At 42.6% G+C, this 13,666-nt stretch overlaps 1 protein-coding gene across 2 annotated transcripts; it reads right to left on the bottom strand.

Moving 5' to 3' along the window:
• Window positions 1-277: 277 nt before the first annotated feature.
• LOC132834314 (zinc finger protein 235-like) lies at window positions 278-12,966 on the bottom strand. 2 transcript variants are annotated; one of them, XM_060853062.1, is made up of 4 exons: window positions 12,634-12,966; window positions 12,068-12,209; window positions 2,382-3,279; window positions 278-1,366 (listed from the first exon to the last, which is right to left on the bottom strand). In XM_060853062.1, the coding sequence occupies exons 2-4, from the start codon at window positions 12,074-12,076 to the stop codon at window positions 1,071-1,073; spliced, it is 1,203 nt and encodes a 400-aa protein (XP_060709045.1). In that variant the 5' UTR covers window positions 12,077-12,209; window positions 12,634-12,966; the 3' UTR covers window positions 278-1,070. The 2 variants fall into 2 exon arrangements, with proteins under 2 accessions (XP_060709045.1, XP_060709046.1); XM_060853063.1 differs by lacking the exon at window positions 12,068-12,209.
• Between the last annotated feature and the right edge of the window lie 700 nt (window positions 12,967-13,666).

Raw genomic sequence — 13,666 nt, 5'->3', positions numbered from 1 at the left:
TACAATACTTGCCTTTCTCAAGTCTGCCTGATGGTCACCCTTTCTGCCTATTTAATCTTCACCAGCGGTGAGACCATTGACCATGCTAGCTATGACATGCTCAGAAGTAAATTCATCTATAGCCCTAGCTCCACATTATCCAGTATCTTATTCCACAGCATCCAAATTTAAGAGTATCCAAAGTTATATCAATATTATTAAGTCTTTCATTTTTAATTCATTCCACTATCCTTTATTAAAGCATTTTCAAATTCAGCCAATGGAATATCAAACTGCATAACAAATACTAAAAATATAAAGCAATGTAAGATCCAATTGTATCTAACTTTACTAGCTAAACTATAACTCATAACTGTTGGCGGAGGCATTGTAAAGAAATTCATGGCTGAATGGGGCATTCAGAGTTCCGTTATGAGTGGGATCTTTACAGTGTAATCTGGAAGCATTGGAAAGATGCTTAACAAAGTTAAGGAAAATAATTAAAAGGGGCAGAATGGTGGCTCAGTGTGGCAGAATGGTAGCACTGCTGCCTCACAGCACCAAGGACTCAGGTTTGATTCCAGCCTCAGATGACCATCTGGAGACTGCACATTCTCCCTGCATTTGCATGGGTTTCCTCTGGGTGCTCTGGTTTCCTCCCACAATCCAAAGATGTGTAGGTTAGGTGAATTGGCCATGCTAAATTACCCATAGTGTTCAAGGATGTGTAGGTTAAGTGTATTAGTCACAGGTAAATGTAAAAATATAGGGTGGAGAAACTCTTCAGAGGGTCGATGTGGACATTTGGGCTGAAGGGCCTGTTTCCACACTCCAGGAATTCTATGAAAAGCAAATATGAAATATTACTTTAAATTACAGTATAAAACTGACTACATTTTGTCACTGGGAATTAACAAATGGAATCATTTAAGAAATAATTCACAAAAGATGGGAGACAGGACATAATAGTGGATAAATAATAAGATGTTTTCTACTTTCTGGTAATCTTCTGAAAACACAGAAAGGATTGCATGCAAGAAGTATCTGTCAACAGGATCAGAGTCAGACAATGCTGCTCCAACAGCTACCTCCTATGCACTGTGGGTTCGCTGATGCATTCGCAGCCCATTGGAAGTGCAGAAACGTTTTGTGCAAAAAGTGCATTCAAATGGTTTCTCTCCCGTATGAACACGCAGGTGTGTATCCAGGAGGCTGGGCCAGCGAAACCTTTTCCCACACACAGTACAATGGAAGTCTTTTCCCTCCTTGACACCAGGTATGCACAGGCTGGGAGTAGCCATCGCCACTTCAGATGATTCACTACCTTTCAATTTTTCCTTCCAGGCCCTTCTCTTCTCTCTGTTTGCACATGTCCCATTTGGCCAACCTGGACAATTAAAATCAACAGATTAGCACAGGTGCTTCAGCCTCTCCTCTGCAGCAAAGCTAGAAACATAGCAAATCAATTTGTCAGCATCTATGTTAAAAAAAACTGCCAAGGTTCTGTGCTCAAGTTCTTCTTAGGTATCAAACCACACACAGGTGATCCTCAATGAAACAATGTGCTGGAGAAACTCAGCAGCTCTGGCAACATCTTTGGAGACCGTAACAGTTGTTATTTCGCATCCAATAAGACTCTTCACCAGAATTCAAACAGTCTGAAAATGGAGTGGTCTTTATACTGTAGAAAAGGTAGGGTGGGGAGGGGAGCGAAGCAACTGGAACAGGTGGCAAAGGTGACCCAAAGCAAAATGCAAAGGGTAGCTAATGGGAGGAGAAAAGCAAGATAGATGAAAATGGATTTTATTGATAGATATTCAATGGGCAATAGGCCAACTCTATTCAAACAAGACACTGAGTAGTGGCAGGGGAGATGCTTATTGAACACTGGAGCCTAGAAGCTGGAGAAAGGGCTCCTCATTTTCACTAAGGTGCTTTACAGCCTCGGGACTGAACAACAAATTTAATTTCAGATGATGAACTCTATCCCCATTTCAATTTACCTGTGTTAGCACAGACTTTGGTGGAGATGGGACTTGTACAAGCCATCTGGATGCATTTCAATGAGGCAGGGACTAATACTGCAGCATCGAGGTTTGCAACCATTATTGAGGAGAGTTTAAACATATTAGTCAAGGGAATAGAAACTTGAATGTAAATTCAGAAGGAAGAGAAGCAAAACCAGGAATGGAAGACAAAGTTGGTAGGCACGATTGAAAAGCAGAGAAATGGTAGATCTAAACATAGATTACAAAGGAGTTGTTTAGTACTGACTGTATATTCTTTACAGTGCAAGAAACCTAATAAGCAAAGTAAATGAGAGGTGACAAAATTATGGAGACATAACCGTAGCCTTTGAATTATTCCAAGTATCACTGCAGGATGATTCTGGTTTGGGTTACCTTTCTCATTGTGTCCTTCTCCTCTTTGGTGCCTAGTCAGATTACTGGATCTGTAGAAGCGTTTCTTACAAAGAGGGCATTCAAAGGGCTTCTCACCAGTATGGATTCCTTGGTGCTGGATCAAGTGACTGGACGTATAAAAGCATTTTTTGCACACAGAACACTTGAAGGGTTTCTCCCCAGTGTGAACCCGCTGATGGACAACCAACTCACTGGGTCGACTAAATTGTTTTTTGCACTCTGGGCATTCTAACCGCTTCTCACCAGTGTGGATCCGTCGATGTACTGTCAGGTCACCGGGTCGATTGAAACGTTTCTTGCAGTCGACACACTCATATGGCTTCTCACCAGTGTGAACTCGCTGGTGCACCGTTAATTCACTAGGGCTGTTGAAACGCTTGCTGCAGTCATGACATTCAAAAGGCTTTTCACCAGTGTGTATGCGCTGGTGCCGGGTCAAGTGGCTGGAGGTAAAAAAGCGTTTTGTACAAACTTGGCACTCAAACTTCTTCTCCCCCGTATGGAACTGCTGGTGTCTGCTTAGGTGGCTGGAACGGTAAAAGCGTTTCTTACACACAACGCATTCAAAAGGTTTCTCACCAGTGTGAATGCGCTGATGGACTCGCAGTTCATTAGACTTGCTGAAGCGCTTCATGCATAGGAGACACTCGAAAGGTTTCTCCCCTGTATGTATCCGCAGATGGACATTCAGAAGACAGCGCCACTTGAAACCTTTTCCACATGTCATGCACCAAAAGCCATGCCCTCCTAGGATTCCCAAAGGAAGCTGGCTGGACTCGGGCATTCCAGATGATGCAGACTGCTCATCAATTAGTATCTCAGGTTCTTTCATCACTCCCATGGTTCGTGCCTCTGTACCCCGGTCCATTTCCCAAACCTGAAGAACAGAATCAAGTTTCATGCAGCTCATTCTGTCCAGGATACACAGTCTGCTACACTAAACGGGTCAGAGAGTCATTGATATGTGCACCATGGAAACAGACCCTTCGGTGCAACTCGTCCATTCCAATTAGATATCCTAAGCTGATCTAGTCCCATTTGCCAGCACTTGGTCCATATCGCCCTAAACCCTTTCTGTGCATGTACCCATCCAGATGCCGTTAAATGTTATAATCGTACCTGCCTCCACCACTTCCTCTGACAGTTCATTCCATACATAGAATATAGAACATAGAAAAATACCGCGCAGTACAGGCCCTTCGGCCCTCGATGTTGCACCGACCAAAGCCTACCTAACCTACACTAGCCCAATAACCTCCATATGCTTATCCAATGCCCGCTTAAATGACCATAAAGAGGGAGAGTCCACCACTGCTACTGGCAGGGCATTCCATGAACTCACAACCCGCTGAGTAAAGAATCTACCCCTAACATCTGTCCTATATCAACTTCCCCTTAATTTAAAGCTGTGTCCCCTAGTAACAGCTGACTCCATTAGCGGAAAAAGGTTCTCACTGTCAACCCTATCTAAACCCCTAATCATCTTATATGCACCACCTCTGCATGAAATAGTTGGCTCTTCAATCTCTTTTAAATTTTTCCCCTATCACCCTAAACCTCTAGTTCGGGACTTGAACAACCCCAGGGAAAAGACTTATTTATGTACCCTATCCATACCCTTCATGATATTATAAACCTAAGGTCACGCTCCAAGGAAAACAGCTCCAGCCTATTCAGCCTCTCCCTACAGTTCAAACCCTTCAACCCTGGCAATATCTTCTTGAAACCTTTCAGGTTTCACAACAACCACACAGTGGTTAGCACTGCTGCCTCACAGCACCTAGCACTGCTGCCTCACAGCACCAGAGACCCGGGTTCAATTCCCACCTCAGGCAACTGTCTGTGCGGAGTTTGCACATTCTCCGTGTCTGCGTGGGTTTCCTCCGGGTGCTCTGGTTTCTTCCCACAGTCCAAAGATGTGCAGGTTAGATGAATTGGCCATGCTGAATTGTCCATAGTGTTATGTGAAGGGGTAAATGTAGGGGAATGGGTCTGGATGGGTTGCTCTTCGGAGGGTCAGTGTGGACTTGTTGGGCTGAAGGGCCTGCTTCCACACTGTAAATAAGCTAATCTAAAAAAACTCCATCTGGCAGGAAGGAGATGAGGACTGCATAAGTGAAGGAGGAAAGCATACTAAATGCCTTAGTCACTATCCTATCTACCTGCGACTCCATTTTCAAGAAACTTTGAACCTGCAATCCAATGTCTCTTTGTTCAGCAACACTCCCCAGGACCTTACAATTAAGTGTATAAGTCCTGCTGTGATTTGCATTTCCAAAATGCAGCACCAACATTTATCTAAATTAAACTCCATTGCCCATAGACCCATCCAATCAAGATGCCATTTTACTTCGAGGTAACCTTCGCTGTCCACGACACCTCTAGTTTTGGTGTCATCTGCAAACTTACTAAACATAACTCCAATGGTTGCAAGCAAATCATTTATAGAGTCAGCTCTGTATCCAAATGGCTAGTTCTCCCTGAATACTATGGGATCTAATCTTGGTGACCAGTCTACCAGTAGGAACCTTCACAAATGCCTTACAGAAGTCCATATTGATCACATCCACCACTCTGCCTTCATCAATCCTCTTCGTTACTTCTTCAAAAAACTCAATCGAGTTCGTGAGACACGATTTCCCACGAATAAAATCATGCTGACTAGCCCTAATCAGTCCTTGCCTTTCGAAATACATGTACTTCCTGTCCCTCAGGATTCTCTCCAACAACTTGGCCACACTGATCTCAGGATCACTGGTCTATAGTTCCCTGGCTTTTCCTTACCAACTACGTTAAAACAGTGGCTTCATATTGGCCAACCTCCACTTTTTCAGCACCATACCTGTGACGATCAATGATACAAATATCTCAGCAAAGGACCCAGCAATCACTTTCCTAGCTTCCCACAGAGTTCTAGGGTACAGGTCCTGGGATTTATTCACCTTCATGCATTTCAAGACATTCTGCACCACCACCTCTGTAATAATGTCACCATCTATTTCTTCCATGTCCTTTTCCACGGAAAACACAGATGCAAAATACTTGTTTAGCATCTTCCCCATTTCCTGCTGTTCCACACAAAGGCTATTTTTTCTGATCTTTGAAGGGCAGTATTCTTTTCCCCAGTTACCCTTTATCCTTAAAGTATTTATAAAATCCCTTTAGCTTCTCCTTAACCTTATTTGCCAAAGCTGTCTCATGTCCCCTTTTTGTCCTCCTCATTTCCCTTAAGTATACTCCTACTGCCTTTATACTCTATCTCTGCTGTCTCTACCCGACATATGCTTCCTCCTTTGTCTTCAGCAATTTCTCTACTCATCTATTATTCCCTATATCTACCAGCCTTGTCTTTCACCCGAAGATAAATATACAGCCTTTGGACTGTCATTATCTCATTTTTGAAGGCTTCCTAGTTTCTAAAAATCCCTTTACCTGCAAACATCTGCCCCCAATCTACTTTTGAAAGTTTTTGCCTAAAACCATCAAAATTGGTCTTCCTTCAATTTAGAACTTTAACTTTGAGATTTGATCTATTCTTTTCCATCACTATGTTAAACTAATAAAGTGCTTCCCCACTGATACCTCAGTCACTTGTTCTGCCTTATTTCCCAACAGTAGGTCAAGTTCTGCACCCATATACTGAATCAGAAAATTTTCTTGTACACACCTTACAAGTTCCTCTCCATCTAAACTCAACACTATTGCGGTCCCAGTTAGTGTTTGGAAAGTTAAAATCCCCTATCATAACCACCTTATTATTCTTACAGGTAACAGAGCTCCTTACAAAAATGTTTCTCAATTTCCCACTGACGATTGGGAGGGGGTCCACAGTACAATCCCAATAAGGTGATCATCCCTTTCTTATTTCTCAGTTCTACCCAACTAACTTTACTAGACATACTCCCAAGGATATCCTCCCCAAGTACAGCAGAAATGTTATCCCTTATCAGAAGCAACACTCCCCGTCCTCTCTTGACTCTGTTTCTATCCTTCCTATAGCATTTGTATCCTGGAACATTGAGCTGCCAATTCCGTCCTTCCCTGAGCCATGTTTCTGTAAGTGCTATATTTTTTCAGGTCCATGTTCCCAACCATGCAAAGTTCATCTGTCTTCACTGTTAGGTCTTTTGTATTGAAATAAGTGCAGTTTAATTGATCAGTCCTACCTCACAGAACATAGGAACATTACAGCGCAACAGGCCCTTCAGTCCTCAATGTTGCGCCGACCTGTCAAACCAATCTAAAGCCCATCTAACTAACACTATTCCATTATCATCCATATGTTTATCCAATGACTATTTAAATTCCCTTAATGTTGCCGAGTCCACTACTGTTGCAAAGAAGGCCCCGACTACTCTTGAGTAAAGAAACTACCTCTGACATCTGTCCTTTATCTATCACCTCTCAATTTAAAGCTACATTCCCTTGTGCTAGCCATTACCATTCAAGGAAATAGGATGGATAGTGAGAGCCTATCTAACATTCTGATTATCTTATATGTCTCAATTAAGTCACCTCTCAACCTCCTTCTCTCTAACGAAAACAGCCTCAAGTCCCCAGCCTTCCTTCCATATCAGGCAACATCCTAGTAAATCTCCTCTGCACCATTTCCAATGCTTCCACATCCTTCCCATAATGGATGCAATACTTCAAGTGTAGCTTCACCAGAGATTTGTACAGCTGCAACATGGCCTCATGGCTCTGAAACTCAATCCCTCTACCAACCCACTGTATGCTTTCTTAACAACTCTATCAACCTAGGTGGCAACTTTTTGGGATCTATGCACATGGACACAGAGATCTCTCTGCTCATCCACACCATCAAGAATCTTACTATTAGCCCAGTAGCTCCTTCCAAAGTGAATCACCTCACATGAAACTCCATTTGCCATGTCTTAGCCCAGGTCTGCAAAGTATCTATGTTTCCCTATGACCAGTGACATCCTTCCGCACTGTCCACAACTCCTCCGACTTTTGTGTCATGCCCAAATTTAACCCATCTTTATACGCCCTCATCCAGGTCACTTACAAAAATGCCAAACAGTAGTGGACCCAAAACAGATCCTTGCGGTACACCACTAATAACTGATCTCCAGGATGAACATTCCTCAATCACCATCCTCTATCTTCTTACAGCTAGCCAATTTCTGATCCAAACCAATCATCACACACCTTCATATTTTCTAAAATAGCCTACTGTGGGGAAACTAATCAAATGCTTTACTGAAATCTGTACACACATCAACAGCTTTACACCTTCTCAAAGAACTCATTAAGGTTTCTGAGGCAAGACTGACCTTTCACAAAACTGTGGTGACTATCCCTAATTAAATTATTCCTTTCTAGATGATTATAAATCCTACCTTAAAATCCTTTTAAAACACTACCCACAACAGAAGCAAGGCTCACTGATCTATAATTACTAGGGTTTCCTCTACTCCCCTTCTTGAACATTTGCTATCCTTCAGTCTTCTGGCATTATCTTTATCGTGTCATTGTCTACAGGATTAAAGGCTCTGCTATCTCCTCTATAGTTTCTGAGAATCCTGGGATAAATCCCATCCAACCGAGGGGACTTATCTATTGTCACACACTTTCCAGAATTGCTAACATCTTCTCCTTATGAACTCCGTCTAATCTAATAGCCTGTATGTCAGTATTCTCCTTGACAACATTGACACAGGAAAAAGACAACACTGATGAAAAGTTTTCATTTCGCACCTCTCCTATCTCTTCGGACTCCACGCACAACTTCCCACTACTGTCCTTGACTGGCCCTAATCTCCTCTGCCCTGAAGCTCTTCAGCCCATCCTGATCTCCTCTGGCCCTAATCTTACCCTAGTCATTATTTTATTCTTGACATACCTGGAGAAAGCTTTAGATAACCTGCCAAAGACTTCTCATGTCTCCTCCTGGCTATTCTTAACTCTCTCTTTAGGTCACTCCTGGTTAACTTGTAACTTTCAAGAACCGTCACACCTCATCTTTACAGAGGCCTTCTTTTTCCTCTTGACAAGAGATTCAACTTCTTTAGTAAATAACAGCTCCCTCGCTTGACCACTTCCTCCCTGCCTGACAGATGTTTACTTATCAAGGACAAGCTGTTCCTTGAATAAGCTCAACATTTCTATTGTGCCCATCCCTGCAATTTCCTTCCCCATCCTATGCATCCTAAATCTTTCCTAATCACATCATAATTGTCTTTCCTCCAGCTATAACCCATGCCCTACAGTATATGACTATTCATTTGCATCGCTAAAGTAAATGTAGCCAAATTGTGGTCACTATCACCTACCTCCAAATCTAACACCTGGCCTTGCTCATTACCCAGTGCCAAATCCAATGTGGCCTCGCCTAATGTTGGCCTGTCTACATACTGTGTCAGGAAACTCTCCTGCACACATTGGACAAAAAATCTCAGGTACTCAAAATATAGTAGTCAATAAAGGATTTCAGTGAGTCCCTCTCTCACTGCACCCCCCAGGTCATCTCCTCTGCACAGCCTCTTCCTGACCTCTCCGCCCCCACCCCACTCCGGCCTATCACCCTCACCTTGACCTCCTTCCACCTATCCCACCTCCATCGCCCCTCCCCCTAGTCCCTCCTCCCTACCTTTTATCTCAGCCTGCTTGGCTCTCTCTCTCTTATTCCTGATGAAGGGCTTATGCTCGAAACGTTGAATTCTCTATTCCTGAGATGCTGCCTAACCTGCTGTGCTTTGACCAGCAACACATTTGCAGCTGTGATCTCCAGCATCTGCAGACCTCATTTTTTACTCGAAAGTTAAAGACCCCAATAACAACTACTCTGTTTGTTACTTTTGCTCCTACCCAGAATTATTTTTGTAATCCTTTCCTCTATGTGTCAGGAACTTTTGGAGGCCTACAGAAAACTTCCAACAGGGTGACCTCCTTTCTTGTTTCTAACCTCAGCCTATACTAGCTCAGCAGACGAGCCCTCATCAAATGCCCTTTCTACCACTAATGCATCTCCTCCACTTCTCGCATATCACCATTGAACACCACCCCTCCCAACGCAACAATGACAGAACTCCCCTGGTCCTCACCTTCCATCCACCAACCTCTGCATACATCGCATCATCCTCCGCCACTTTTGCCACCTCCAAACGGACCCCACCACCAGAGATATATTGCCCTCACCACCCCTACCAGCATTCCAGAGAGCCCCCCCAAAGTTCCAAAACAATGCAATAGCATATAAAACAGTAATTACTACTCCTGGGATTTGAGGAAATCACCTCCAACACCTAAACTACCTCAAAAAAAGGAACAACTCTTATAGCCAACTTTTTTCCTCACTTGGATTACCCAAAATATCAGATTTGAAAAAAGCATCTAAAAAGGTAGTAACAAATGCTGATCTATTTAAAATAGATAAGTGACCTGATTTAGATATGATTAATGAACTGTACAGCATAGAAGAGGTCCTTTAATCCATTGAGTCTGTATCACCAAAACTATGCTAAATCTATATTAGTCCCATTTTTCAAGCACTGTAATGTTTGATGTTATGATACCTCCAGGTGCTCATCTTTGTATATTTTAATGGTTGTGAGGTTACCTGCCTCAACTTCCTGCCCAAAAAATGCATTCCAGACCTATATCACCCTTTTGCATCAAATCCCCTTAAACTCTTGATGTCCACCTTAAAATTGTGCCTCTACATTACTGCCCCTTCGACTAATGGAAACATCTTTCTATCCATCCTTTCTGTGCTCCTCAATGTTATATACCTCGAAGATCCTATCTCCTGCCCTTAACCATCTCTGTTCTAAACAATCCAAGCTTATTCAGCCTCTCTTCATCAGTAAGCACTCCAACCAAGGCAACATCCTTGTGAATCTCCTTTGTCCCCACTCCGGTACAGTTACATCCTCGCTATGGTGAGGTCACCAAAATTACACACAGTACTCCAGTTGTGGCTGAACCAAACATCAATACACCTCCAACAAAATCCATGCTAAGACTGATAAAGGCAAGTCCAACACGCTTTAACTATTGCATTAACCTGCCTGCCAACTTCAGTGATTTGTGGACAGCAACTCAAGATTTCTCTGTTCCTCTGAGTTGACCATTCATTGAGTACTGCCTTGACTTCATCACCTCACATTTATCAGGTTAAAATCCATTTGTCAGTGATCTGCCCATCTGATCAATTCACAGAATCCCAACAGTATGGAAACAGGCCATTCGACCCTCCGAAGTGTAACCCAGCCAGACTCATTCCTCTACTACTCTACATTTACCCTTAACTAATGCTCCTAACCTACACACCCCTGAACACTATGGGTAATTTTACCTTGGTCAATTCACCTAACCTCCACATCTTTGGATTGCGGAGGAAACTGGAGCACCCAGAGGAAACCCATGCAGGCAACGATGCACTGAGACTGCAAACACCACAGACAGTCACCCAAGGCTGGATCAAACCTGGGTCCCTGGCCCTGATCCTGTGAGGCAGCAGTGCTAACCACTTAGACACCGTGCTGCCCTATCTCTTTATAAAGGACAGGCCTGTTAGGAGGATATAACCGAAGACTATTGTCAACCATCCTGCATATTCCATACCCTACTACAGCGCCCGTTGATTATATCTCTTACACATTTGGAGCACTCTTATTCAGTGCTCAACATTCCTAGGTATTCAGGGTTTTCTAGGCCTGTTGTTCCTACGTTTCACCCTAAAGGTGTTGAAGCTGTACTCTCTTCATTACCTTTTTGAATGCCTCCCACTATTTTGCTGCCGATTTGCCCAGATATAGCTGTTCCCAATCTATTTTGGCCAGATCCTGCCCGATTTTAATAAAATCTACCTACCCAATCCTAAATTTCCTTTGCAAACCATCTTTTCTTCCTTTTCCATAAGAAGCTTGAATTATACAGTGTCCTGGTCACTATTGTTAAAAAGCTCCCCCACCGCCACCATTGGACCTTAGTCCCATTATTTAGGCCCAACATTGCAGTGTCTTATATGACCATTCATATGTTACTATAAAAAGCTGTCCAAATATATTTCAAGAAATTTGCCTCCTCTGATCCCTTCATACTATTATCCCAATTGATATTCCCTAATTTGAACTATCACATTTTTACTTTTACACACCTCAGTGAACTGAGTACATACCTACTCCTTAATTGCCCACAAATTATTTGGGGTCAGTAACAAATCTTAAACAGTGTTAAGGATTTCTTTTTTAAAAAAATTCCTCAGCTCCACCTACAAAGCTTCTTTTAACAACCCTTCTAAAACATTATCTCTCCTTACTGTTGTAACTGAATCTCAATTAATAACACCAAAAGCTCCTATTTTACACCTTTCCACGTGTCTAAGATCTTACACCTCAGAATGCGGAGTTACCAGTCTTGCCCTGCTCTCAATCAAGTCTCTGTGATGGCATAACATCCCAATTTCACATGTCAATCCGCACCCTTAACTCATCTGTCTGGTCTATAAGTGATAGAAATTGAATTATAAAAGCTATTATGACATCCTAAAACTTGCCAAGTCCATTACTTTAGATAAAAGGTACAATTTAAAAATTTACAGGTAACAAGAAACTTCAGTGTGTAAGCAACAAGACAGTGATCAACTTACAGAGACTAAGAAGACAGAAGCAAGTCAATAGAACTCTAACTCTCCTTACCCTATCCATTGTTGTCCACCCAAGCCTCAAGGGTAGTTGGTGATATGGTGGTAATGACACTGGAGTAGCAATGCAGAAACCTAGGGTAATGTTCTTGGAACTGGAGTTCAAATCCTATAAATTTGTCTTCAATAAAAAAAATCTGGGGTAAAAAAGATAATCTAATGAACATAAGATCAGCTCCTCCAGCCTGTTCCACTATTCAATACAATCATCTTGATCTCACCTCAGCTTCAACACTTTCCAACCTTCTGTATTCCTTCAATTCATTAGTTATTAAAATTTTGCCTTCTCCTCATTTACTTAATATCCTCATATCCACTGCACTCTGGAGTACTGAATTCCACAGATTGAGAGTAGTCATTTCTCATCTGTTTTAAATATTAACTTTATCCTAAAACTATGGCTTTAGTTTGTCCAATAAGAGGACTTCAATCCCCTTTAGCATCTTATGGTCACCATGTCATCAGTGTTGATGATTATAACAACCCAGTTTTTTCACTAGTGTCCTTGAGGAAAAGAAAGCTGCCGTCCTCATTCAATCTGGTCTCCACGTGACTCCATACCTGCAGCAATGCGGCTGATTCTTAACTGGCCTCTGGGAGATCAGGGATGGGTAACAAAAGCTGTTGCAGCCAGCGATGCCGATGAACGAGTAAAAGACGTTCACAAGTACTCCAGACACAGTCCCTCTTTCTCCTCAATCACTCCATATCCAAAGCACTCTCCTCCAAACATTCACCACCACCATCAATAGATGCTTTCCTCTTCATGCCGTAGGTACCAATGGCACATTCATTCTCTCTTCTCACACCTCTCAGATATTGATTATTTCTCTCGCCCGATAATTATTGATCTTTTTCCCCCTCTCTCTATACCATCCCTCTTCGTCCGAAAATGGCGCTCGGCCGGAGAACTCGACGCGCAAGCGCACCTCCTCTTGGCCGTATTGTCGGCGCGCATGCACCACTTCCTGCCAGTTGATGGAACACATCTCCGTGCGCAAAGGACTACGGGACCCTCATGCCGCCATTGAAATAGAGTTCAATTTATCAATTTTGGAGAAGACGTTTGTTCTCGGGGATATTACTACGACAGCGAAAAGTAAAATACAATCAAACTTTTGACGTTATAACTCATATTTCGGTCCTCTTATGTTTCCAATGTTTTTAGTTCACTTGTGGGATGTGGGCGTCACTCTCTGGCTGGCAATTATTGGTCATTCTTAGTTATCCTTGAGAAGCTGGTGGTGAGTTTCCTTCATGAACTGCTGCAGTCCATGTGCAGTAGGTAGACCTACAATGCTATTAAGGAGGGAATTCCATGATTTTGATCCAGCGACAGTTATATATTTTCATTTCAAGGTGGTGAGTGACTTGGAGGTGGGAACTTATTTCCACTAATTTGTCACCTTGCCCTTATCCTTCCAGACGAAAATGGTCATAGGTTTGCAAGATGCTGCCTCATGATATTTAGCAAATTTCTGTAGTGCATCTTGTAGATAATATGCAAAGTTACTCTTTACTGCCATTACCTTAAGCTTACAATCTCTGGTCATTGATCGTAATAGCAAGGGGAAAGGTTTCTTCCTGCCTACCC

This window comes from Hemiscyllium ocellatum, chromosome 39 (genome assembly GCF_020745735.1).
Source record: "Hemiscyllium ocellatum isolate sHemOce1 chromosome 39, sHemOce1.pat.X.cur, whole genome shotgun sequence".
Taxonomy (NCBI): Eukaryota; Metazoa; Chordata; class Chondrichthyes; order Orectolobiformes; family Hemiscylliidae; genus Hemiscyllium; species Hemiscyllium ocellatum.
This window is presented reverse-complemented; position numbering and strand designations above follow the sequence as displayed.

Coding starts and splice junctions, on each gene's coding strand:
- LOC132834314 (XM_060853062.1), bottom strand. Junction 1,367..2,381: donor AGAAGGACACAATGAGAAAG/GTAACCCAAACC, acceptor TTAATTGTCCAG/GTTGGCCAAATGGGACATGT.